Source organism: Halichoeres trimaculatus, unplaced genomic scaffold, assembly GCF_033239565.1.
Source record: "Halichoeres trimaculatus isolate MK-OKI-2021-1 unplaced genomic scaffold, fHalTri1.1 fHalTri1_scaffold_8, whole genome shotgun sequence".
Lineage (NCBI taxonomy): Eukaryota > Metazoa > Chordata > Actinopteri > Labriformes > Labridae > Halichoeres > Halichoeres trimaculatus.
In genome coordinates, this window is record NW_027437186.1 from 7103386 (window position 1) to 7130952 (window position 27567).

The 27567-nt window shown below is 43.8% G+C and overlaps 2 protein-coding genes across 2 annotated transcripts; both read right to left on the reverse strand.

The window, feature by feature from the left end:
* Positions 1-7576: 7576 nt before the first annotated feature.
* On the reverse strand, positions 7577-14023 carry LOC141795238 (uncharacterized). The gene is made up of 7 exons (XM_074676052.1): positions 13975-14023; positions 9641-9821; positions 9296-9541; positions 8908-9165; positions 8735-8833; positions 8531-8650; positions 7577-7643 (listed from the first exon to the last, which is right to left on the reverse strand). Exons 1-7 carry the CDS (start codon positions 14021-14023, stop codon positions 7577-7579), a joined length of 1020 nt encoding a protein of 339 aa, XP_074532153.1.
* A 6416-nt stretch (positions 14024-20439) lies between these two features.
* LOC141795239 (nucleotide-binding oligomerization domain-containing protein 1-like) lies at positions 20440-26182 on the reverse strand. Its single transcript, XM_074676053.1, has 5 exons — positions 26085-26182; positions 23385-23822; positions 21646-23245; positions 21186-21452; positions 20440-20881 (listed from the first exon to the last, which is right to left on the reverse strand). The coding sequence occupies exons 2-5, from the start codon at positions 23773-23775 to the stop codon at positions 20440-20442; spliced, it is 2700 nt and encodes an 899-aa protein (XP_074532154.1). The 5' UTR covers positions 23776-23822; positions 26085-26182.
* Between the last annotated feature and the right edge of the window lie 1385 nt (positions 26183-27567).

Below are 27567 nucleotides of genomic sequence, written 5' to 3' on the forward strand. Positions count from 1 at the left end.
TCGAAATCAAATTATAGATATCTCAGTTTTCAAATATCTGTCATCAAAATTCATTTAAAGATCACACCGGCCACCTTATTAGCTATACCCTTAGTACTGGGTTGAACCCCCTTTTGCCTTCAGAACTGCCTTAATCCTTCGTGGCATAGATTCATCAAGGTACTGGAAACATTCCTCAGAGAGTTTGGTCCATATTGACATGATAACCTCACACAGTTGCTGCAGATTTGATGGGTACACTGTGCTCATAAAGGGATGGACATGGTCAGCAACAATACTCAGGTAGGCTGTGGACTTTAAACCATGCTCAGTTGGTACTAAGGGGCCCAAAGTGAGCCAAGAAAATATCCCCCACACCATTATACCAGCAGCAGCAGCCTGAACCGTTGATACAAGGCAGGATGGATCCATGCTTTCATGTTGTTGGCGCCAAATTCTGACCCTACCATCTGAATGTGGAGCAGAAATCCAGACTCATTAGACCAGGCAACGTTTTTCCAATCTTCTATTGTCCAGTTTTGGTGTTGCTGTGTGAATTGTAGCCTCAGTTTCCTGTTCTTAGCTGACAGGAGGGTCACCCGGTGTGGTCTTCTGCTGCTGTAGCCCATCTGCTTCAAGCTTGGACGTGTTGTTTGTTTAGAGATGCTCTTTTTTGAAAGATCTTTGGAGCTATGAACCAACATTCAAATGAAAAAAGGCTTGATGTCTTTCACCAGATGTATAACAGTATAAAGAATAAACTTTTTTGTGCTCTATAATCAAATTCTTCACAGTATTCTAATATTTTGCAATGCATCTGTATACTTGGAGATTTTAAAGCATGACTCTGCAAAGACAGAGGGTAATAATCAAGTACAGGGACCAGTTTGTTCTCTTCAGATTGTAAAAAATAAAAAAAATAAAAAAAATAAGAAGAAAAAGAAGAAACGAGGAAGTGTCTGTTTGATATCATCATGCTAACAAATGCTAATTGGAGTAAGCTAAAATAAATGGGTAAATCCGGTAATGCTGAAGAATCCAGGGATGTAGAGAAGGGTATGGCAGGCTGGGATTCCAGAGCAGGTTCTAAAACAGAGGAGAACAGGATTGAGCTCGGGCGTCAAAAAGGCACAAATGAATATTTGAAGCAAAGGCTGGAGCTAGACTAACTCTCGAGTAGAGTCTAAGATCTGGCAGCTTGTCAAGCTAAGTCAAGTCATTATTGTTTGTTATTATTACTTTTCATTCCTTCTGTCCATATCTACCTGCACTTGTGTGATCACTTCTCATTTTTACATTTTCAATTACACATTTCTGTTCAATCCAAACTTAAGTGAGCCTTTAACCGTGTCAGCAGAGGTTCAGTTTCTGTTGCCTTCAGGTGTCTGTGTGAGCTACCTCTTGTGAAGAGGAACATGACAGCAAAATATTTCTGATGACTTTCGATACAATACATTTATGTCAGTAGAAGTATACTTCATGATTCTTTTATGACACAAAATTACATCTGTGAACTCTCCTGTTTTAAAATTACATTAGGATTTTTTTTAAATCCTCCAAACATCACTGTATTAAATGTAAACATGTAGACAGACAGAAAATTTAATCAAGTGGAGATACAAGTGTTTGTTTCTCTTTTCATTATTTCTTTTCAACATTAAAAGTTAGAAATGATAAAATGAAAGAGAAGTCACTTTTTTCGCCTGATCCCTCTCTTGTGAGTTTAACTTTGAGGTAAATTTACGGTTATTATTTCTCATGGTTTGTTACATAATTATTAAAAATAAAAGAAGATATTACACCACTCAAAGACAGCTTCATAACATGTCGATCACAGAACATTTATCATTTTTATCAACAATTGAGAATTTGAATCATGTCCTGACAGAATAATCCCAAACAGAAAATAAATCATCTGTGGTAAAGGTTGTAACTGACACAGGCAGAGAACAAGCATGCCAAGGTCCTGTGGGTCTTTCAGATCCAGACTGACGAGATGGTGAAAGCCTCTCAGCCTGACATAGTGGAGGTTGACAAACATCAGATGCAGCAATACTGAAAGATAGCAACATCAGGAGGAAGGAACACGAGAAGCTGAAGAAATACCAAGGGCTAAAGGAAGAGCTACAGATGATGTGGCGTGTGAGGGCAACAGTGGTGCCATTAGTGATTGGGACACTGGAGGCTATGACAGCCACCAAGCTGGGAGGATGATCCCTGGATAAAAATCTCATCCACTTTTTTTTACTGAGTGTTGTTATATTAAGTGTTAATATGCCCCCCCCCCCCCCCCCCCCCAACAAAAAAAAACAAACAAAAAAAAACATCTAATGATATTTGTATCTTTTATATAATTCAAATTTAGATACACATTTTAAAAGATTAAAGAAAACACTGATGTATTCATGTTTTTTTGAGACCAAAAAATTTGTGATTGTATTTGTTAAAGGTTTATATCTAAGCTGTGTTTTGTAGCAATCCTTTTCTTGTTCATTTATTTCTTGTTATAAAACAAAGATTATTGGTAATTAATGAACTGGACAGGAGTAAGTGAAGTAATTATTCCTGAGGTTTACATGAATAAGGGAGTTAAATAATTAACTGTTAACCATACTATCTAATGGGAGAGGGGTTGGATCAAATACCCCTAAAACTGAGCTTCACCCCTCTCCTCTTTTGAATAAGTCCAACAAATTGTTGTACCTTTTTTGGCTTTTCTGTTTTTCTTTTACATTTCAAAATACCCGTTTCTATTCAATACAAATAAAACTGAGCCTTTAACTGTGTCAACACCGAGGTTGAGGTTCTGTTTCCTTGAGCTGCCTCCTGTGAAGAGGAACATGACGGCAGAATATTTCTGACGACTTCTGAGCCAGTACATTTATGTCATTAGAAGTACAAACCTCATATGATTTGTTGTGACTCTAACACAATGCACCTGTGAATGCTCCTGTTTTACGTTGACTAGTGAGCTTTAATCCTCCAAAACATCACTGTCTTAAATGTAAACATAAACACACAGTCAAAGAAATCAATTCAAGAAAATGCAGGAACAAGTGTTTGTTTCTCATATCATTTTTTTATTTTCAACATCCAAAATAAGAAAGGATAAAACAAAAGAGAAGTCACTTTTTTCACCTGATCCCTCTTTGGTAAGTTTAACTTTGAGGTAAATTTACGGTCATTCTCCCTCACAGTTTGTTACACTCATTCATTTTCTGAACCACTTCTCCTGTTCAGGGTCACGGGTGACTGAAGCCTATCCCATGTGTCATTGGGTGAGAGGCAGGGTACACCCTGGATTGGTCACCAGCCAATCACAGGGCTGACAAAGAGACAGACAACCATTCACACACACACTCACACCTACAGACAATTAAGAGTGTTTAATAAACCTGGTGAGCATGTTTTTGGAGCTGCGAGGGTGCAGAGCTAACCGTTGCGCCACCGTGCAGCCCAGTTTGTCACATATTTGTCACACATTTAAAAAAATATTACACAACTCAAAGACAGCATCATAACATGTCGATCACAGAACAGTTATCAAGTTATCAACAAGTGAAAATTTCAATCAGGTCCTGGCAGAATAATCCCAAACAGAAAATAAATAATTTGTATCAAAGGCTGTAACAGACACATGATCATTAGAAAATTCTGCCCTTGCATCATGAGAAAAATAAAACACAAGATGATATGACCTGAGATTTTAACAAGTTACTTTTTTATCTAGCTGTAAACCAAATATTTCCTGAGACAGAACATTATTCTGAGATTACAGGTTTTTTTTTCCCTGAGTGTCACATTACCACCACAGTGACACCTGGTTCACCAGATTTCAAACTGCTTCAGTGTCTCAAAGGGTGCTCGGCCCACAATGTCGTTCCCGAAGAGTCTACGAAAAAGCCCAAAGCAGAGAGAGCAAACATCATTCATCCAGCCAGAACAACGTGTTTCAGCATGCATTTGAACAAGCTGTCGTTCTGAATGGTCAGCTGATGGGAAATCACTTCAAATGTCAACAGAAAGGAATAGTGAACTCATGAATTCATGCTCACCGCACAGTTTCAATGTCTGGGTTGGTGTCCACCAGTCGGAGCAACATGGAAGTGGATTTTTCTGTGATCCTGTTGTGACTCAGGCTGCAAAGTGCACACAAATCAAAGTGACACAGAGTTAGTATCATGGTAAGCTGTTGATCCTGTTCAAGCACTAAACCCTCATGGATCATCTCCAGGTGTATCTGACAAACACACATCAGAGAACAAGATTCACACATTTCTCTGTAGATATCAAAGATCCAGAAGTACGGTACAGAGATATTTGTTTGTGTGATTTGTTGCTTCTGTGTTATTACCTCCATGACACACTCATCATGCTCCAGCTAACTTTGCATTATAAACACTCATGTCTCATGAACTCACTCCAGGACTTGGACTTTGTGCAGATACTCGATGAGTGTGACCAGCAGTTGGTCGGTTAGCTGGCAGTAACTCAGGTCCAGCTCAGTCAGCTCCTCAGCGTAGTCCAGCACCAAGGCCAAGGCTTCACAGGCCGCCTGATCCAGTTTGGTGTGACTGAGAACCAGCTCTCCACCCAGGGCTCTGCACAGGGACCTTGCTCGACTCGCTGAGTCCCACTCAGAGATAAAACCTACCAGGAACACCATCTGGAGGAGGACGGCTCCACCGGCCCTAAAAAGGAGAACAGAGCAGCACGTTAAGATTTAGAATCATGAACACTGACTTTCAGAGGAACTGTACTAACTCTCATACATGGAGGGAACTTGGTTGGAAATCTTATCTCACAGGAGAGGATCCAGAATGCTGGAAACAATGTGGGAGCAAAGATGTTAACCACTGGCATATACTTTAAACTGTCCAATTATTAAAAAATGTCTGTTCGAGAATCTACAACATTCTGGAGCTAATATTTACAAAGAAAATACCCTTTGAGTTTAATACTTACATTTTTGGGAGAGTTGACTGTATTGCTGGACACTTTGATGTCTAATTATTTGGCATTCTGGTAACTGCAGCTAAAAAGACCATAACTAGACACTGGCTACGTCCTGAACCCCCCCACGATAGAGTAGGGGGGAATTGTAAATGGAATATACGTGTTGGAAAATATTTCATTTTCACTTCGTTTCCAAATGGATGAAATTTAGCAATTATGATCAGGATGGGTCTCATACGTACAGTACAGGCCAAAAGTTTGGACACACCTTCTCATTCAATGCGTTTTCTTTATTTCCATGACTATTTACATCGTAGATTCACACTGAAGGCATCAAAACTATGAATGAACACATGTGGAGTTATGTACTCAACATCCATCCATTTTCTGAACTGCTTATCCTGTTCAGGGTAGCGGGTGGTTGGGGCCTATCCCAGCTGTTATTGGGCGAGAGGCGGGGTACACCCTGGACTGGTCACCAGCCAATCACAGGGCTGACACATAGACAGACAACCATTCACGCACACACTCACACCTAGGGACAATTTAGAGTGATCAATTAACCTGGTGAGCATGTTTTTGGACCGTGGGAAGAAGCCGGAGTACCCGGAAAGAACCCACACATGCACGGGGAGAACATGTAAACTCCACACAGAAAGGCCCACTGGCAAAGCTGGGAATTGAACCGTTGACCTTCTTTGCTGTGAGGCTGCAGTGCTAACCGATGCGCCACCGTGCAGCTCATGTACTTAACAAAAAAGGTGAAATAACTGGAAACATGTTTTATTTTGTAGTTTCTTCAAGCAGCCACCCTTTGCTCTGATTACTGCTCTGCACACTCTCGGCATTCTCTCAATGAGCTTCAAGAGGTGTTCACCTGAAATGGTTTTCACTTCACAGGTGTGCCTTATCAGGGTTAATTAGTAGAATTTCTTGCTTTATCAATGCGGTTCAGACCATCAGTTGTGTTGTGCAGAAGTCAGGTTAATACACAGCTGACAACAGTCCTATTGGATAACTGTTAAAATTCATATTATACCAAAAACCAATCAGCTAACTAAAGAAAAACGAGTGGCCATAATTACTTTAAGAAATAAAGGTCAGTCAGTCCGGAAAATTGCAAAAACCTTAAATGTGTCCTAAAGTGGAGTTGCAAAAAACAATTAAGCGCCACAATGAAACTGGCACACATGAGGACCGACCCAGGAAAAGAAGACCAAGAGTCACCCCTGCTTCTGAGGATAAGTTCATCCGAGTAACCAGCCTCAGAAATCACAAGTTAACAGCAGCTCAGACCAGAGACCAGATGAATGGCAAAAAGAGTTCCAGCAGCAGACCCATCTCTAAAACAATCGTTAAGAGGAGGCTGCGGGAATCAGGCTTTCATAATCAAATAGCTGCTAGGAAACCACCACTGCTAAGGAGAGGCAACAAGGAGAAGAGATTTGTTTGAGCCAGGAAACACAAGGAATGGACATTAGACCAGTGGAAATCTGTGCTTTGGTCTGATGAGTCCAAATTTGAGATCTTTGGTTCCAACGGTCGTGTCTTTGTGAGACACAGAAAAGGTGAATGGATGGATTCCACATGTCTGGTTCCCACTGTGAAGCATGGAGGAGGAGGAGGTGTGATGGTGTGGGGGTGTTTAGCTGGTGATACTGTTGGGGATTTATTCAAAATTGAAGGCACTCTGAACCAGCATGGCTACCACAGCCTCCTGCAGCGACATGCCATCCCATCCGGTTGGCGTTTAGTTGGACGATCATTTATTTTTCAACAGGATAGAATAGAATAGAAAATAATTTATTTATTCCCGAGGGGAAATTCAAGAGTCACAGCAGCAATCAAGAAAACAAAAGTAAGAAAGTGTATAGAAAGTGCAAAAAGGTCCACAATAAAATAGATGACGACATCCCGTCCACCACTCTCCAGCCCAGCTAGTCTCCACCTCCACAGGGTCCAGGACTGAGCTTCTTCAGCAGTCTGTTCAGTCTCTGTCTCCCTGATCCTGTCTGCTCACAGCAAGCGAAGCTCCTCCAATGTGGCGCCGGTGTCCGATGTCAGCTCCGTCAGCCACGTCGGTGAACAGCACGATGCCACTTTGCCTTTCAGCAGCCCTTCTGCAGCTGGGCTAGCACAGCTAGCTCCATCCCACCGGAGATAGATCCCACGTTCCCAACAACGATGGAAGGAAGGACAGGTCCACGTCGTCACCTCCCAGCTCACACCTGAGAACCAGCACGTCGTCTTCACCTCCTCCTCCTCACCTTGAGGGAAACCATCAAGCCCTACACTAGTTAGCATTGACATGCTACAGGCTGCTAACAGCTGAGTTCACATGTAAACAATGCAGCCATGGTTACATGTAGGATCTCCAGACAAACACAGGAGAAAAGTAGTAAACATATCGCTGAAGCCACAAAAAGTTTGGTGTCCACGACCAACAAATAAACCATACAAAGAAATGATCCACTCCAAATACAAAGATGACGAAAAAGAGATGAAAAAAATTACAAGAAACGGACAAAGAAGAGAGAGCTGCAGCAACAGGCAGCTACTTGGGCAGCGCCTAGCAACGGGAAAAAAAAAAAAAAAATGATGACAAGGACGACCCCAAACACAGCTCCAGACTGTGTAAGGGCTATTTGACCCAGAAGGAGAGTGATGGAGTGCTGCGGCAGATGACCTGGCCTCCACAGTCATCAGACCTGAACCCAATCGAGATGGTTTGGGATGAGTTGGACGGCAGAGGGAAGGCAAAGAGGCCAACACGTGCTAAACACCTCTGGGGACTCCTTCAAAACTGTTGGAAAACTATTTCAGGTGACTACCTCTTGAAGCTCATCCGGAGAATGCCAAGAGTGTGCAAAGCAGTAATCAGAGCAAAGGGTGGCTATTTTGAAGAAACTACAATATAAAACATGTTTTCAGTTATTTCTCCTTTTTTTGTTAAGTACATAACTCCACATGTGTTCATTCATAGTTTGATGCCTTCAGTGAGAATCTACGATATAAATAGTCATAAGAATAAAGAAAACACATTGAATGAGAAGGTGTGTCCAAACTTTTGGCCTGTACCGTACGTCAATCATGACCAAACTTCTGTGAATTGGTAAATTAACAGTTGATGTTATTCTCATGCAAACATATATGTTTACTGATGTCTTATATGTTAATCATTCATAAGATGTTGGGGTTGTTTTTGTTGTTGTTTTTGAGGGGTGTTTGTCTTTTTTTTTCCTGTATTTTGTTTTTGTTCTCTTTGGCCCTCTGCTTTGATTCATGTTCATGAATTACCCTACGTATGAAAAAAGATCAGGGTAACTGCACATCCCTTTTACAGACTGTATATAGCTACAGAGTAATAAGGAGATTATTGTTAAAAAATAAATATTAAGGATGTTAAAGAGGAAAAGGGTTTGAAGATATTTCCATGTTTGCAGCGGACTTTCACTGTGGACCCTTCATACCCTCTGTAACTGCATGGCTAATAGTTTATGCTCACAACCATACTCTAAATAAAGAATAAAAAAAATGAAATAAAATCATGAATAAAACTAGAGCCAGGATCTTGGTCGTTTTGTAGTCCTCCTACCTGAGCTGGACTCTGTCTAGGACAGGAAACAGCAGGTCCAGTCCACTGTCCCCCACCTCACAGTCCTGCAGTCGGAGCTCTGTGTCCTGGCTGCTGTATCTCAGGACGGTGAAGATGGCCCTACAGTCAGAGACACTGAGACAGAGGGTCTGAGTCTGACCCCCTGCTGACAGCTCCACATGAGAAGAGCAGGACAGATCCAACCTGTGCTGCAGACTCCTGAGCAGACTGGCTGCTCTCTCCTGCGGGGCAGCAGAGGCAGCACAGCAGTGGATGATCCTCAGCAGCAGATCCCTGTCAACACTGGAAGAGAAAGTGCTTTAAAAACACACTGCTGATAGAGCCCTGTCTATGGGAAACCAGCACTCATGTCTGACCTGAGCTGAGAAACTTTGTCCAGCGTGAAGAGGATGGAGCTGATTTCCTCTGTTGGTATGGAGGTCCACATGAGGTTCAGCTTTGCCCCAGCACTGTGTCTGAGGGTGTAGAGCAGAGCAGCACAGTCCTCTGAGTCCATCTCTCTGCAGGTCAGGCTGATCTCATGATCAAACAACCTCAGTAAACTGGGAATAAAGGAACTGGCACGAGCCGTATAGACCTCTCTGATGGCAGTCAGCACAAAGCTGGGGGACAGCCTGAAAGTCAAATAAGAGTATTTACACAAGTCTCTGGATTTCACAGAGACTGCAGAAGTTCAGGCTGATAAAACCATGTACACATATCCAGACCATGTCATCTTCATGGGTCACAAAAACACAAACAAACCTTTTAAACAGAACCCTGTCCAGAAAGGGGAGCAGACGTGTGAAGCTCTCCTGTAGGAAGCTGTTTTTCCTCAGGTCCACAGTAACAGTCTGATGTGAAGACTCCAAAAGATGATGAAGAAGCTCCCAGTTCAGACAGACAGGGGTCAGGTCTCCACCAACCTTACTCAAACAGGACCTGGTCAAGTCCTTGTCTTGAATTTCACAAAGGATGGCAAGTAGTGACTCTGAAACCTCCCCACTCAGTCTGTTAAAGAAAATGTGTCTTAGTCAAAGTATCATGGTACTGACAACGTAACATTTCTTAAACACCAGAAATTGGTTAGAAGGCTCGGAAAACTTTTACTTGATAGTGAGAGGGCCATCGTGAAGCAGGAGGGGGATCAGACTCTGAGCAGGGATCCTGGACTCGGTCAGGTCTAACTGTCTGACTGTCCAGGATCGCAGCAGGGATGCCAAACTGCTGACAACCCTCAGCACAACTCTCTCTGAAGGTGGGTGTTTCTCAGAGGAAAGAGAGAGCTCCTCTGTGACAGACAGAGGGTTCACTCTCCCTCTTTTTACCCATCTACACATAACCAAGGCCATGTCACTGGAAAGCCTGAGACACACACACAGGAAGCATTGAGACATGAACAATACAGACATTAAGCTGGAGAAGACATGTTTGAAAAAAAACAAAAACAGGAATTGTATGATACCGACCTCAGCCTGCGTAGACTTGCTGTGTGTCTGAATAGGAGTGAGGCTCCTTGAACAGAAATCTTGGTGGGTGTGAGGATCAGATCCACTTCAGAACCACAAAGACCGAGAACTCGTCCAACAGATTTGCACGTTTTGCTGGGTAACTCTCCTTTTAATGTCAGGATGAACCCGAGCAGCTGCAGCAGAGAAACAAACTGCTCAGCCTCCTCTCTGGATCTCACTGACAGGGATGAACACACACGCTGGAAAAACTCTGGACCACAGCTAAAACAGAAAAAAAGAAGTGTAAACACAGCTCAGGTACAAGAGGAGACAAGAGCTGAAAAGAACAAAAAAATACAAAAACATTGACACAAAAAGCTACTGAATGAGATTATCATTCATCAAAAGTTCCTCTCTCTCCTCATTAGTTGTTTATTCTATTCTGAAAGCATCCTCACATTTCAGCAAACAAGAAGAATTTATCTGATTTACCTGAGCTGTGAGATATAAGGCAGACACTGCAGGAAAGTCCTCACTTCACTCTCTTCATATGAACAGCCCAACAGCTTCACATGTTTCTTCTCTGGTTGGAGTTTCAGCACTTCCAGGAGGATGGAGGTCTTTCTCTCTGAGAGGTTGATGGTCCAGACTGCAGGAGTTGACTTGAAAACTGACTGTAGAGATGGAAGAACACTAAGGCCTGTTTCAGTCTCATAGACCTTCATGTAGGAGAACAGATCCAGAAAAAAACTACACTGGTAGACTCTTTCAGTGTATGAAAAAGAGAACCACGGATGTGTGCACAGTGATGCTAACAGATCCAGTGTGTTCCCTCCTGTCTGCTGATCTCTCTCTGCTGCTGCACAGAACAGTCTCCCACACAACTTGACGTCATTTTCAGACCAGTCAGAGAAACTGAAACAGAAGATGAAAAGTTTGTCAGGATGTGATGTTAACAGCAGGAAAGGAGACATGTTTTACTCATGGAGTGCTTCCACTAAAAGCTAACAAATAGCTGTTTGTGAGCAGAGAACAGTTCCTCTCCTCAATTTCAAACTCAAATGACTCTGAACCAAGTCCATTAAATGTAGAGGACTGATCCCTGACACCAAATGAAGATCTTCAGAACAGGTTTTCTGACTTGAGTCCATCCTCAGAGCTCTGTCCTCTCCTCTGCATCCACAGATAGTTTGATAAACTGTGATACAGCTCATGAAGCAGCAGGAGGAGCCAAAGAAAACTTCACACAGTAATCGATCTAGTTCAGTACTTCTTAGCTGCTTTTACCTGTCAGTGACCTCTGAGCATTAAGATATGTTCTTAAAATGAAATGAGAAAAACTAACATGTAACTAAGACTTTGCAACAATGTCCTGATCAACTTTAACTGACATTAACAGACTTTCATCCAGCCCTCTGGATTTTAACTCTCCTTGATCTTCAACCTGAATGTCTCAGTGAGCTGACTGAGATGGAGGAGCACACCTCAACAGGTGAGCACTGATGTGTGAAGAACTGTTCATTTACCTGAGCTGTGAGATATAAGGCAGACACTGCAGGAAAGTTCTCAATTCACTCTCTTCATTTGAACAGCCCCACAGCTTCACAGGTTTCTTCTCTGGTTGGAGTTTCAGCACTTCCAGGAGGATGGAGGTCTTTCTCTCTGAGAGGTTGATGGTCCAGACTGCAGGAGTTGACTTTAAAACTGACTGTAGAGATGGAAGAACACTAAGGCCTGTTTCAGTCTCATAGACCTTAATGAAGGAGAACAGATTCAGAAGAAAACCACACTGCACTTCCTTATATTCTTCATCATCATCAGTTATTTCTAAAGGGAACTCTTGGTATGTGCACAGTGATGCTAACAGCTCCAGTGTGTTCCCTCCTGTCTGCTGATCTCTCTCTGCTGCTGCACAGAACAGTCTCCCACAAAACTTGACGTCATTTTCAGACCAGTCAGAGAAACTGAAACAGAAGATGAAAAGTTTGTTAGGATGTGATGTTAACAGCAGGAAAGGAGACATGTTTTACTGATGGAGTCTTTCCACTAAAAGCTAACAAATAGCTGTTTGTGAGCAGAGAACAGTTTCTCTCCTCAATCTCAAACTCAAATGACTCTGAACCAAGTCCATTAAATGTAGAGGACTGATCCCTGACACCAAATGAAGATCTTCAGAACAGGTTTTCTGACTTGAGTCCACCCTCAGAGCTCTGTCCTCTCCTCTGCATCCACAGATAGTTTAATAAACTGTGATACAGCTCATGAAGCAGCAGGAGGAGCCAAAGAAAACTTCACACAGTAACCGATCAATCAATCAGTACTTCTTAGCTGCTTTAACCTGTCAGTGACCTCTGAACATTAAGATATGTTCTTAAAATGAAATGAGAAAAACTAACATGCAACTAAGACTTTGCAACAATGTCCTGATCAACTTTAACTGACATTAACAGACTTTCATCCAGCCCTCTGGAATTTTACTCTCCTTGATCTTCACCTCCAATGTCACAGTGAGCTGACTGAGATGGAGGAGCACACCTCAACAGGTGAGCACTGATGTGTGAAGAACTGTTCATTTACCTGAGCTGTGAGATATAAGGCAGACACTGCAGGAAAGTCCTCAATTCACTCTTTTCATATGAACAGCCCCACAGCTTCACAGGTTTCTTCTCTGGTTGGAGTTTCAGCACTTCCAGGAGGATGGAGGTCTTTCTCTCTGAGAGGTTGATGATCCAGACTGCAGGAGTTGACTTTAAAACTGACTGTAGAGATGGAAGAACACTAAGGCCTGTTTCAGTCTCATAGACCTTAATGTAGGAGAACAGATCCAGAAGGAAACCACACTGGTGGATTCCTTCAGTGTATGAAAAAGAAAACCACGGATGTGTGCACAGTGATGCTAACAGATCCAGTGTGTTCCCTCCTGTCTGCTGATCTCTCTCTGCTGCTGCACAGAACAGTCTCCCACAAAACTTGACTCCATTTTCAGACCTGTCAGAGAAACTGAAACAGAAGATGAAAAGTTTGTTAGGATGTGATGTTAACAGCAGGAAAGGAGACATGTTTTACTCATGGAGTGTTTCTACTAAAAGCTAACAAATAGCTGTTTGTGAGCAGAGATCAGTTCCTCTCCTCAATCTCAAACTCAAATGACTCTGAACCAAGTCCATTAAATGTAGAGGACTGATCCCTGACACCAAATGAAGATCTTCAGAACAGGTTTTCTGACTTGAGTCCATCCTCAGAGCTCTGTCCTCTCCTCTGCATCCACAGATAGTTTGATAAACTGGGATACAGCTCATGAAGCAGCAGGAGGAGCCAAAGAAAACTTGATGTTATGATTCTGTTTGGTTTTGGTTTTTGTTGTGGGGTTTTATGTTTTGTTCTGCTTTTCCTCCTCCCCCTTCCCTTTCTGTTCTTTCACCTGCAGGTAGGTGAGTGGCAGGGGGTGTGGCTGGCTTCTCCTCTCAGCAGCAGAGGCACACCTGGTTTCACTCAATTCATCAACTCTCCTATAAAAGCCTGGTCTTCACTTCACTGCTCTGCCAGATAATTTCGTTCTACTGGGTAGTTTCCCAACGTTCTTCCTTGTGGATTTTCAAGTTGCTCTTCACTGTGAGGCTTTTTGTGTTTTCTGCAGTTTTTTGGTTCTTACCTATGTCTTTTTTGTGTGCAGATGTTCCTGGGTTCCTCGCTGCGTTTTTTCGTCATCTATGTTCCTGTTGTCTTCTGAGGATTCTCATCAAGCCAGCCAGCTCCCTGCCTTCACTGCCTGAATTTTTGATTTATTAAATGCTTCTGTTTTTTGTGACTTCAATTACCTGTCTCAGTCTCTGCTTTGGGGTCAGTGTGAACTAAAACTTAACAGAATTATCTGGCCAAGATGGACCCCGCAGAGACTGATAGATTAAGGCAGGCTCTATCTTCTCAAGGAGCTTTGGTTGGGCAGCACGAAAAGGCTCTGTGTGAAATAATGAGCACCCTTCAGACTCTTACCACTGGCATGGCACAGCTCGGCAGCCATCTTGACCAGGTTTCCACCCATCTTGCCACACTTACTGGTCCTGTTCAGGCTTCCGCTTCTACTTCTGCTACAGCTACGGCTCCAGCACCTGCTCTGGCTTCAACCCACATCCAGGCCAGCACTCCCCGTGAACCCTTTATCCCCACACCTGTCAGGTACTCAGGAGTGCTAGGGTCATGCAGTCAGTTCCTTCACCAGTGTTCTCTTGTGTTTGATCAGCAACCTTTGACATACACATCTGATAAGTCTAAGATAGCTTTCATTATGAGCTTGTTGACTGATAAGGCCTCAGCCTGGGCGCTAGCTATGGCTAACAGTAACTCACCCATCTGTGACTCTCTTCAGTTATTCTCTACTGAGATGCTCAAAGTGTTTGATCATCCCTTACAGGGTAAGGAAGCCAGTAACCGGCTTCTTTCCTTACGTCAGGGTTTTGATTCCGTTTCCAATTACTCCATTGATTTTCGCATTCTCGCAGCTGAAAGTGGTTGGGATGAGAAAGCTTTACAAGGAGTATTCTTTCGTGGGCTAAGTGAGGAATTAAAGGATGAGTTAGCTGCTCGAGATGAAACTACTTCCTTAGAGGAGTTAATTTCTTTGGCTATTCGTTTAGATAACCGCCTCCGTGAGAGGCGTAGGGAGAGAGCAGGCAGGCAAAGATTCCCTTTCTCCCTTTCCAACTCCAAGCCTCCTCACCAGTCTACACCATCAGCTCATCAAGCAACCCCTTTGGAGTCACCATCCACCAGTGCCTCTCCGCCTACAGCATCATCTCTTCCCAGCTCTGAGGAACCCATGCAGCTGGGAAGAATGAGGCTCACTCCTGAGGAACGGCAACGTCGTCTTCGCCAGAGACTGTGTATTTACTGTGGTCAGGCTGGCCACATCCTGATCCAATGTCCTGTTTTGCCAAAAGAGCAGGCTCATCAGCCACGGAGGGGGCGCTGGTGAGCCATACTGCAGACGGTTCATCCCCCTCAAGACGCTTGCAGCTCAAAGGTACTGTTTCCTGGTCTCAAGTCTCTCATCCTCTCCAAGTTTTGGTAGATTCAGGTGCTGATGACAATTTCATTGACTCTGGTTTTGTGTCACAATTTAACCTTCCCTCCGAGCCCCTTCCTGAGCCTAAGGACGTGTTTGCTTTAGATGGAAAGCTCCTTGCTTGTGTCACTCATCACACTGGTCCTCTTTCATTGGTTGTTTCGGGTAACCATCACGAGACAATTTCTCTGTACATAATTCCTTCACCCTCCTCACAACTCGTGTTAGGTCTCCCCTGGCTCAAGCTCCACAATCCACACATAGATTGGTCAACTTTATCCATCACCAACTGGAGCCTGTTTTGTCACTCACACTGTTTGCACTCAGCTATACCTACCTCTGCCACTACCACGTCTGTTTCACCTAAACCTGTTGACCTCTCTTCTGTTCCCTCTGTGTACCATGACCTTGGAGAGGTTTTTAACAAGGACCGTGCCTTATCGCTACCCCCCCCATAGACCTTATGACTGTAGCACTGACTTGCTCCCTGGTGCACCTCTACCTTCCAGCAAACTTTATAATCTCTCAAGGCCTGAAAAGGAGGCCATGGAGACTTATATTACTGACTCTCTTGCTGCTGGACTCATCCGTCCCTCAACTTCCCCGGTAGGAGCAGGATTTTTTTTTGTTGAGAAGAAGGACAAGACGCTGCGCCCCTGTATCGACTACAGGGGCTTAAATGACATTACCGTGAAGAACAAGTATCCGCTTCCACTCATTGACTCTGCTTTTGCTCCCCTCAGCCAAGCCACCATCTTCTCCAAGTTGGATCTCCGCAATGCCTACCACTTGGTGAGGATAAGGGAGGGGGATGAGTGGAAGACAGCCTTTAACATGCCACTGGGACATTTTGAGTATCTTGTCATGCCTTTTGGTCTTACTAACGCTCCTGCTGTTTTTCAGGCTCTCATTAACGATGTCCTGCGTGACATGCTCAACAGATTTGTGTTTGTTTATTTGGATGACATTCTGATTTTCTCTCGCACACTCCAAGAGCATGTTCAGCATGTGAAATTGGTGTTGCAAAGACTATTAGAAAACAGACTCTATGTTAAAGCGGAGAAATGTGAGTTTCATGCTTCCTCTGTTAGTTTTCTTGGTTTCATTGTGGAGAAGGGCCAAATAAAGACCGACCCTGCCAAGGTCATGGCAGTGGCCGAATGGCCCGCTCCTACAACTAGGAAACAACTCCAGAGGTTTCTTGGTTTTGCAAACTTCTATCGAAGGTTTATCCGAGACTATAGCCGAGTCGCTGCACCTCTTACCAAGTTAACTTCTGTCAAGGTTCCGTTTGTTTGGTCTGCTGAGGCAGAGGCTGCTTTTGTTCAGTTGAAGGGTTTGTTTTCCTCTGCTCCTGTGTTGTCCCATCCCGATCCTACAGCTCAGTTTGTGGTGGAGGTTGATGCCTCAGACTCTGGCGTTGGTGCTGTTCTCTCTCAACGTTCCACCTCTGATCAGAAGCTGCACCCCTGTGCTTTCTTCTCCCGACGGCTCACCCCAGCAGAGAAGAACTACGATGTAGGGAACAGAGAACTGCTGGCTATCGTTTTGGCCTTTCAAGAATGGTGGCATTGGCTGGAGGGAGCTACGCACCCATTTGTGGTATGGACAGATCACAAGAATTTGTCTTATCTTCGTTCTGCCCGCAGGCTAAACTCTCGCCAGGCTCGTTGGGCCCTGTTCCTGGGCCGTTTCAACTATACTCTGACGTTCCGTCCAGGCTCTAGGAATGTTAAGCCTGATGCCCTGTCACGTCAGTTTGCTCCACCGGTTGAGGATGTTTCTGAGGAGACTATTCTGCCATCTTCATGTGTGGTGGGAGCAGCTACTTGGGAGATTGAGAGGGTGGTCCAGGAGGCCCAAGTGGCGCATCAACCTCCTGAGGGTTGCCCGCCAGATCGTCTGTTTGTGCCTCCATCTGCTAGATCCCCGGTACTACAGTGGGGACATGCCTCCCGGATTGCGTGTCATCCTGGTGTTCATCGGACCCTGAGCCTTCTTCAGCAACATTTCTGGTGGCCATCTATGTCTGCTGACACCAAGGAATACGTCTCTGCCTGCTCCGTCTGCGCCCGTGGTAAGGCCTCTCACCAGGCCCCGGCTGGTCTTCTTCGCCCTCTTCCCATTCCTCACAGGCCTTGGTCTCACATTGCTGTGGATTTTGTCACAGGCCTGCCCCCATCAGAAGGTAACACTACTATTCTGACTGTTGTTGACCGTTTTTCCAAGATGGTGCATTACATTCCCTTACCCAAACTACCTTCTGCCCTCGAGACTGCCTCTCTGCTTACCCAGCATGTTTTCAGACTGCATGGTATCCCACTGGACATTGTGTCGGACAGGGGTCCACAATTTTCCTCACAGGTCTGGAGAGCCTTCTGTCAGGGGTTGGGGGCATCAGCCAGTCTATCTTCTGGGTACCACCCTCAAACTAACGGTCAGACCGAACGAGTGAATCAGAATCTGGAATCAGCTCTTCGGTGTGTCGCTGCTCGTAACCCAGTTTCCTGGTCCACCTACCTTCCCTGGGTTGAATATGCCCACAACTCCCTGGTTTCTTCTGCCACAGGTATGTCTCCATTTATGGCCTCTAACGGTTTTCAACCTCCACTCTTCCCAGCCCAGGAGGCAGATGTGGCAGTCCCCTCTGTGCAGGGGCATCTTCGACATGCTCGCCGAGTTTGGCGAGAAGCCAGAGCGGCTCTCACCCGTACTGCGGCTCGGAACCAGAGACTGGCAGACCGCCATCGCATTCCGGCCCCGGAGTATCAGCCTGGACAGAAAGTGTGGCTATCCTCCCGTGACCTCCCTCTTCAAACTGAGTCCCGGAAACTGGCACCCAGGTACATTGGCCCCTATGAGATTGAACGCATTATCAACCCCAGTGTGGTTCGTCTAAAGCTTCCTCCCTCTTTGAATGTTCACCCATCATTTCATGTGTCACTCCTGAAGCCAGTTACCACCAGTCCTCTGAGCCCTCAGGTTGAACCCCCTCCACCCCCCCGGATCATTGACAATCACCCGGCCTTCACAGTTAAGAAGTTGTTGGATGTCCGGAGGCGGGGTCGAGGATTCCAGTACTTGGTGGATTGGGAGGGGAAGGGGCCAGAGGAGCGTTCATGGATATCTCGCTCCCTGATTTTGGACTCTGCTCTCATTAGGGACTTCTATTCACGGTACCCTGGCAAGCCTGGTAGGCCGCCAGGAGGCGTCCCTTGAGGGGGGGGTACTGTTATGATTCTGTTTGGTTTTGGTTTTTGTTGTGGGGTTTTATGTTTTGTTCTGCTTTTCCTCCTCCCCCTTCCCTTTCTGTTCTTTCACCTGCAGGTAGGTGAGTGGCAGGGGGTGTGGCTGGCTTCTCCTCTCAGCAGCAGAGGCACACCTGGTTTCACTCAATTCATCAACTCTCCTATAAAAGCCTGGTCTTCACTTCACTGCTCTGCCAGATAATTCCGTTCTACTGGGTAGTTTCCCAACGTTCTTCCTTGTGGATTTTCAAGTTGCTCTTCACTGTGAGGCTTTTTGTGTTTTCTGCAGTTTTTTGGTTCTTACCTATGTCTTTTTTGTGTACAGATGTTCCTGGGTTCCTCGCTGCGTTTTTTCGTCATCTATGTTCCTGTTGTCTTCTGAGGATTCTCATCAAGCCAGCCAGCTCCCTGCCTTCACTGCCTGAATTTTTGATTTATTAAATGCTTCTGTTTTTTGTGACTTCAATTACCTGTCTCAGTCTCTGCTTTGGGGTCAGTGTGAACTAAAACTTAACACTTCACACAGTAACTGATCGATCAATCAGATCTGAGCCTACAGATACCAGACTTCATGTTTGACCTCTCAATATTCAGTAAAAATCAAAGACCAATAAAGAGTTAAGCTGCTGTTTGGTTGAGTTTCTTGAAGTGTGCTCTGTTCCATTCTGATAACATAATTTTTAGTTGTATTAATTAGAATTGGACAAGGGAACATTTTATCAATCTTTTTGCTGTAGAACAACAGAGGCTTGATGTCAGTGATAAGAAATAAATAAACAATGAGGAATAAACTGAATAAATAGATTAAAATATTAGCATTAAACCAATGTAACATGTCAGTGGCTTCAAACAAAACAAACAACACATTAAAATCTAGATAACAGGGATAAATATAAAATATACAAACATCTTTTGCAATGATGATGAAATGTTTTGAAATGGGATCTGTAAGCTAGATAAATAAAAGTACCAGGAGGGTTTCAATAGGGTTCAAAAATAACAACATGACTAAATGAACAGTTTACAGCCTGTCACTGCTGAGGATCACAGCTTTGAAATACTGCACACACTGAGATCTGCATCCTCATTTATCACTACAGATTAAAATCTTCTTTATGTTTAGAAAGTTTGTGTCTTTTATATTTGATCTGTTGATCTTCATGGTTTAAAAACAAGCTGCAGACCCCCTCCTGGGATTTTAAAATGAGCACCATTCACCATCTTTCTGATACAGATATATTTTCTCAAGAAGTTTTGAGGTTAACCTTCACCTTGAATGTCACAGTGAGCTGACTGAGATGGAGGAGCACACCTCAACAGGTGAGCACTGATGTGTGAAGAACTGTTCATTTACCTGAGCTGTGAGATATAAGGCAGACACTGCAGGAAAGTCCTCACTTCACTCTCTTCATATGACCAGCCCCACAGCTTCACAGGTTTCTTCTCTGGTTGGAGTTTCAGCACTTCCAGGAGGATGGAGGTCTTTCTCTCTAAGAGGTTGATGGTCCAGGCTGCAGGAGTTGACTTTAAAACTGACTGTAGAGATGGAAGAACACTAAGGCCTGTTTCAGTCTCATAGACCTTCATGTAGGAGAACAGATTCAGAAGAAAACCACACTGGTGGGCTCCTTCAGTGTATGAAAAAGAAAACCACGGATGTGTGCACAGTGATGCTAACAGATCCAGTGTTTTCTCTCCTGTCTGCTGATCTCTTTCTGCTGCTGCACAGAACAGTCTCCCACAAAACTTGACGTCATTTTCAGACCAGTCAGAGAAACTGAAACAGAAGATGAAAAGTTTGTCAGGATGTGATGTTAACAGCAGGAAAGGAGACATGTTTTACTGATGGAGTGTTTCTACTAAAAGCTAACAAATAGCTGTTTGTGAGCAGAGATCAGTTTCTCTCCTCAATCTCAAACTCAAATGACTCTGAACCAAGTCCATTAAATGTAGAGGACTGATCCCTGACACCAAATGAAGATCTTCAGAACAGGTTTTCTGACTTGAGTCCATCCTCAGAGCTCTGTCCTCTCCTCTGCATCCACAGATAGTTTGATAAACTGGGATACAGCTCATGAAGCAGCAGGAGGACTGAGATGGAGGAGCACACCTCAACAGGTGAGCACTGATGTGTGAAGAACTGTTCATTTACCTGAGCTGTGAGATATAAGGCAGACACTGCAGGAAAGTCCTCACTTCACTCTCTTCATATGACCAGCCCCACAGCTCCACATGTTTCTTCTCTGGTTGGAGTTTCAGCACTTCCAGGAGGATGGAGGTCTTTCTCTCTGAGACGTTGATGAACCAGACTGCAGGAGTTGACTTGAAAAGAGTTTTGAGTCTGAGTCTTGGAATAACACTTAGACAGCCTTCACTCTCCATGTGTTGATATAAATCGAGGATGAACTCCTGCTCGTTGTAATCTGAAAACAATGACCTTAACCTTTGTAGTACATCTTGAATGCTCTGTTCTTTGTGGAGTGCTGCTTTCAGACATAAATCCAGGAACAGCTTCTTTCTTGTCTCCTTCAGTTTCCTGACCCTTTCCTTCTTGTCCTGCAGTTCTGGACCTGTATCGTTCATCCTGAAGCTGAAAGAGTAAAAAAAATATATCAATGAATGCACTACATGAGCTGTTCAACTATTCAGATTACACATGCCTCCTTGAATAATTGTCTTCTGAAATAAAAATAGATTTGGTTCAGCTTCAGATAATCAATCAAATCTAAAGAGAAAAGATTTCCAGGTAATCATTTGGAAAGAGGCTGTGTTTTCTCTCTGCTCAGTGAGTTGGGTTATTTATTGACAGACACCTTTGTTTGGGGTAGAGGGGGCTTATTAAGACCTCTCCCCTCTCTGTAGTTTGCATGTTAGATCAACCAGAAGCTGCTCACCTGAGTGACCTGATGCAGGGCAGAGCTTTGAGGAGGGACTCGCTCAGACTCGGGCAGACAGTAGTTGCTCTGCTGTCCCAGTGAAGGCAAACGTTCACCTCTGTTGGATTCTTCTGTAAGATGTTCGCTGCCCTTTCAAACAGCTCTCTTCTACCCTGAAGAGGGAGGTTCAACTGGTTCCCATCACAGCTGAGCAGGCTGGCATCATTGAACTGTCCTTCACTGAGAAAGACAATCCTCCACACCTGTTGTGGCAGAGGGTCACACCTGTGATTCAAAGGAGAAACAGAGCCCATTTACAAATGATAAAGGAGCAGAGAAGAGAAACAAGGCTGTTTAACTGCAGAGGATAATACTTTTTATCCAGTTCTTACAAAAACTGATCCTGGTTATGATCATGGGCTCATTTTATCCCTGTACGTTGTAATTTGAGCAGCACTGTGACACCTTTAAGACGTACCATAAGACATTATCAAGACATCCAATCAGTCTTGTGATTCCTTGTTCTGACACAGACACATCCTCCAGGTTCAGCCGAACCTTCCTCTCCTTCGACATTGTGACCACATTGGCCACAGCACAGCAAAGATAGGAATCAAGACTCTCAGCACTGAGATCAAGATGGTAGTCAAGTGTTTCCAGGAAGTCCACACATGCAGCAGGACACTGTGACTCATACAAGCACTGGCAAAAGAACAGCAGGTCCACATCAGGACAAAATGTGCTTATCATCTCCTGGAAGATCCAGCTAGATGTACTTTTCAACTCCTGAGCTGGAACCAGGTGCTCCAACAAACTGGGGCTCTTCTCAGTCAACAGTCGACACATGAAAGGGATCAGGTGTTTCATGTGTTTCCCCTCCTCTGTGAGGCATTGCTGAAAAACACCATTGATCTGATCTGGATTCTTCAGGAGCCACAGAGCTGCAAAAAACTCCTGCACTGTGTAGTGGAGAAACGCATATGTTGTTCTTGTTTCAGTGGGAGCCACTTTGACAACAAGTGGTTTCAGGAAGCAGAGCACACAGCTGTCTTCACAGGGAAGGTCTGTTAAGTTCACACTTTTTCTCTTGGTTGCATGAAAAGCAAGCTCAGCCAAAGAAAGGATTTTGTCTTTCTTCTCCTGGATGAAGGAATTGAGGAACCTGGTGGTTTTGTTGCTGCTCCTCTGAAGGCAAAAGCAGACGATATTGATGTATATTTCTGTCATGCTGCACGGCTGTGGCGAGTCCTCTGGTGTCTTGGATAGAAAACAGGCGGCCACCATCAGAGCGTACATCGGGACGTGGCAAAGAGTGAACAACTCCAAGTGACACAAAACCTTCTTGTGGTCCTCGCCAAGAATTACTGAGAAGTAGTTCCTGATGGTCTGCTCACTGAAGCCTTTCACCTCCACTCTGAGGAAGTCTCCAGAAAAGAAGTCGTCTTCATCGTCTGGTCTGCAGGTTACGATGACTTTGGCGTTGGGGAGCAGGTCCCTCTCCACCACGCTTTTCACCAGTGAAGAGGAGAGATCTGTGATTCCATCAAAAACCACTGTGACGTTATCAGAGAACTTCTTTATGTCCGCTAAGACCTCCTCTTTACCCTCATCGGGCTCAGTGCACACACGGAAAAGGAGTTCCTCTAGGCTCATCCTCTCTGTGAAGTCAGATGTTTGTCTCATGTCAAAGTAAAACATGTAATCCAGCTCCTTGTTCTCTTTTTCTGCCCAGAGTTTGAACATTTCATGACATAGTGCTGTCTTTCCAATTCCAGGTTTACCAACCAGGAGTATGTTTTGGTTTGTTTTCAGCAGCTCATGGGGAGATATGTTGGGTTTGTCCACAGGGATGTACGTCTTGAGCTTTTTAGGGCGACTCATCTTGCTTTTTTTGCTCTTAAGTTTCTTTATTTTCGATGCAGATTCACGTCCTTGTGTGACTAATACCAGTGGACTGTAGCACAGATCAGGGCTGTAGCTTTCATCAAGCAGTTTTTTGTTCCTCATCCAAAATTCAGAAGACTTTTTTCGTGCTCGTGTTTTCAGCTTTGCCTGGTACTTATGGCATGATCTCAGACCTGAAAGAAATATTTAAGCAGTGAGAGAATCAACGACAAATGAAGTGAGCCTACTCTTGATTTGTACACAGACACATGAAGGTGCATCACATAAAGTAAATACACTGATCAATATCAACCAAATGCTGCTTCAAATTACCTGCTGAGAGGCCCTCATAGTTTCCAGCATCTTCTCTGAAAGGATAGCAGCTGATCCAGTAGGACAGGTTAAACTTTTCAGTCTCAGAGGAAGCTTCAGTCCTTGTCTCAGAATGAGCAGATCCCCTTCCTGAAGTCCTCTTCCATGTCCTGTCAATAACCCTGAGGAACTTGTAGCAGGCTTCTTCCCCTTTCTTTGTGACTGAGTCCAGTATTTTTCTTGCTTTTTCAGACTCATTTCTTTCTGCCTGTATCGTACTGACCTCTTCCCCATGAAACACTTCTTCCTGATGCAGATTCTCGACAATCACTGAGAGGTCCCTTAAGTGTGTCACAAGGTGGAGTCTGGCAGACCTGACATATTCCAGGGCAGACTGTGATGTACACGCCATGTTTCCCTGCCTCTGTCTGCTCTGCACACAGACCGGCCTTCAGTGATCTGGAGAACAAAAGAGCCAGTTAACATCATGTCCATACTCTGGAAGAATTCATTTACCTCTGATCCAGTCACCATCGTGACAACTACCCCACATCTGCTGGACCAACTGACTCTTTGGCAGGGGTGTCCAAACATCAGGAATTTGATCCAAGATCCAAGATCAGTACCTGAGAACCAGTCCTGGACCTGAACCTTGATGGGCATGTCTCATATTTCCATGTCTATCTCAGCGTAGCATCCACAATTTTTCAGTTCCCTTAAAAACCTGATAACAAAATATTCGACCCCCTTGAGGATTATTATTCCACTACAGTGTGTGTGTGTGTGTGTGTGTGTGTGTGTGTGTGTGTGTGTGTGTGTGTGTGTGTGTGTGTGTGAGTGTGTGTGTGAGTGTGTGTGTGAGAGTGTGTATGTATGGATGTAAATATACCTCTGTGTGTGTGTGAATGTTAATATACTTCTGTGTTAGTTTGTGTGAGTGTGTGTGTGTGTGTGTGTGTGTGTGTGTGTGTGTATGTATGGATGTAAATATACCTCTGTGTGTGTGTGAATGTTAATATACTTCTGTGTTAGTTTGTGTGTGTGTGTGTGTGTGTGTGTGTGTGTGTGTGTGTGTGTATGTATGGATGTAAATATACCTGTGTGTGTGTGTGAATGTTAATATACTTCTGTGTTAGTTTGTGTGAGTGTGTGTGAGAGTGTGTGTGTGCGTGTGTGTGTGTGTGTGTGTGTGTGTGTGTGTGTGTGTGTGTGTGCGTGCGTGTGTGTGTGTGTGTGTGTGTGTGTGTGTGTGTGTGTGTGTGTGTGTGTGTGTGTGTGTGTGTGTGTGTAAATATATAGGGCTCTTGAGTTTGAGTGCAGACTAGAGTGACCCCCCACCCCACCTGCAGGTTATAGGATTTGGGGTCTTTCATAACTTTTCGCCTCAATCCACTGTTATTTTAGGATGTGACAGCCCTTAAAATATCACAACAATAAATACTATGTAATAATTAAAAGAAACTGCTAATCTTCATCATCATCATCAACATTTTGCCTTAAAAAGACAATTTTTCAGGTTTAAATATCGGTAGCTTTCTCCTCTCAAAACTTTCACAGTTTTTATTTAGTTTATAAAAGGTGATTTAAAAAACACTGAGACCATAATCAGGGGCCAGTCGATGAAAATGTGCTTTTTCCAGGTTATAATTTCAACCCCTTTGTCAAATTTTAATTTATTGACACCAAATAACCTCTGTCCTGGACATCCTCTCACAACTTCCACAGCTCTAAATTTGTTTATAAAAGGTCATAAAAAAAACCTCACAGAGACCATAATCAAGTGCCAGTTGCTATAAATGTGCTTTTTTCAACTTGAAATGTCAATAACTTTGTCTTTTTGAATTTATGATCAAGAAATGACCTCCAATGTGTCCTGGACATCCTCTCACAACTTTTACAGAAGAAAGGCGAACGTTAAAAATGAAACTGTCCTCACCCCGGTATAGACAATACGTGATGCAGGATACCTCAGGTTAAACTTATCATTTCAGTGAGTGACTAAAAACAGCAGCTTGGAGATGGAGTTTTCTGTCTGCGTCTTTACTCTCACCGGCACAGGGAGCGCTCCCAAAGACGTCGAGCGTTTCGGGAGATATTTAGGTCAGATATTCACACGTACATCGGCTGTGACATTACTGTCAGACAACAACAGTAACAGCCACACTTTAAATAGAAGATATCGAGTCTGTAGTCCACAGAGCGGATCGTAGCGGCACATCGGATGTAGGCCTGCTAATGTGCGGGACCGCTAGACGCGCGTCATATCTATGATGGGCCATAGCTGATCAGACATTTCATAGTTATCCTAATTTTTATACGCCAGGAAAAGAGAGATCGTAACGATTGTTCAAGTCAAGTCTGTGGACATTTTTATCAGCGTGAGAAATACAATGTGTGGCTGGAGTGCGTGACAACAGACCAGAAAGAGTGACTGTCCCGCTCAATGCCTGACACTTGAGAGCCCTGAAATATATACACCTCCGTATCAACACGGAAGTATATCCACAGTGTCCACTTCAGGATTAAAAATGAAACTTTTCGGTAAGCAGGGACTTTCACTTGATGCCTGCTTCACTTGTTTAACAGATCAGGTCTTGAACATTGAAATCTGACTGTAGCGTAAACTGAACAAACTGCAGGAAGCCGAGCCGGTCTGCTCTTCATCTGTAGTGATAATAATCTCTCTTGTTAACTTATTTAAAAGCAATGCTCTGCTCTTACCCTCAGACTCACCAGGGCTAGATACATCCAGACAGTTTTCCGTTTTCAGTGGGTTTGTGTAGCTGAGTTTGAGGAGCTCTCCGTCAACCGGACAGAAACTTCTGGATACTTTCACTTTTGCCACGAACGTCACATCCTGTTTGAATTATTGAACACGATAACTGGGAGGGGCGTGCATGGCAATAGATTTTAACATCAAGCTACATCCAAAATTAACATTGTTTAAACAACGCATACCTGACGATTTGTAATAACATTTTAAATAGTCAGAATTTTAATTCAGGATTTCTGTAAATCAATTTGGAATAGGCCAAATGTAAAAAAGAGATATCTGTATTCAATTTTGACTAGTCAAAATCAAATTATAGATATCTCAGTTTTCAAATATCTGTCATCAAAATTTATTTAAAGATATCCACACTCACCGGCCACCTTATTAGCTATACCCTTAGTACTGGGTTGAACCCCCTTTTGCCTTCAGAACTGCCTTAATCCTTCGTGGCTTAGATTCATCAACGTACTGGAAACATTCCTCAGAGAGTTTGGTCCATATTGACATGATAACCTCACACAGTTGCTGCAGATTTGATGGGTACACTGTGCTCATAAAGGGGTGGACATGGTCAGCAACAATACTCAGGTAGGCTGTGGACTTTAAACCATGCTCAGTTGGTACTAAGGGGCCCAAAGTGAGCCAAGAAAATATCCCCCACACCATTACACCAGCAGCAGCAGCCTGAACCTTTGATACAAGGCAGGATGGATCCATGCTTTCATGTTGTTGACACCAAATTCTGACCCTACCATCTGAATGTGGAGCAGAAATCCAGACTCATCAGACCAGGCAACGTTTTTCCAATCTTCTATTGTCCAGTTTTGGTGTTGCTGTGTGAATTGTAGCCTCAGTTTCCTGTTCTTAGCTGACAGGAGGGTCACCCGGTGTGGTCTTCTGCTGCTGTAGCCCATCTGCTTCAAGCTTGGACGTGTTGTGTGTTTAGAGATGCTCTTTTTTGAAAGATCTTTGGAGCTATGAACCAACATTCAAATGAAAAAAGGCTTGATGTCTTTCACCAGATGTATAACAGTATAAAGAATAAACTTTTTTGTGCTCTATAATCAAATTCTTCACAGTATTCTAATATTTTGCAATGCATCTGTATACTTGGAGATTTTAAAGCATGACTCTGCAAAGACAGAGGGTAATAATCAAGTACAGGGACCAGTTTGTTCTCTTCAGATTGTAAAAAAAAAAAATAAAAAAAATAAGAAGAAGAAGAAGAAAAAGAAGAAACGGGGAAGTGTCTGTTTGATATCATCATGCTAACAAATGCTAATTGGAGTAAGCTAAAATAAATGGGTAAATCCGGTAATGCTGAAGAATCCAGGGATGTAGAGAAGGGTATGGCAGGCTGGGATTCCAGAGCAGGTTCTAAAACAGAGGAGAACAGGATTGAGCTCGGGCGTCAAAAAGGCACAAATGAAT

Coding starts and splice junctions, on each gene's coding strand:
- LOC141795238 (XM_074676052.1), bottom strand. CDS start 14,023: ATGGGTGGAAACCTGGTCAAGATGGCTGCCGAGCTGTGCCATGCCAGT. Junction 9,166..9,295: donor GACAGGGTTCTGTTTAAAAG/GTTTGTTTGTGT, acceptor TTTGACTTTCAG/GCTGTCCCCCAGCTTTGTGC. Junction 7,644..8,530: donor CTAGACAGAGTCCAGCTCAG/GTAGGAGGACTA, acceptor GATTGGGTTCAG/GTCTGATGACTGTGGAGGCC.
- LOC141795239 (XM_074676053.1), bottom strand. CDS start 23,775: ATGGCGTGTACATCACAGTCTGCCCTGGAATATGTCAGGTCTGCCAGA. Junction 21,453..21,645: donor TGTCTTGATAATGTCTTATG/GTACGTCTTAAA, acceptor TTTGAATCACAG/GTGTGACCCTCTGCCACAAC. Junction 20,882..21,185: donor CCCTGCATCAGGTCACTCAG/GTGAGCAGCTTC, acceptor TTACTCTTTCAG/CTTCAGGATGAACGATACAG.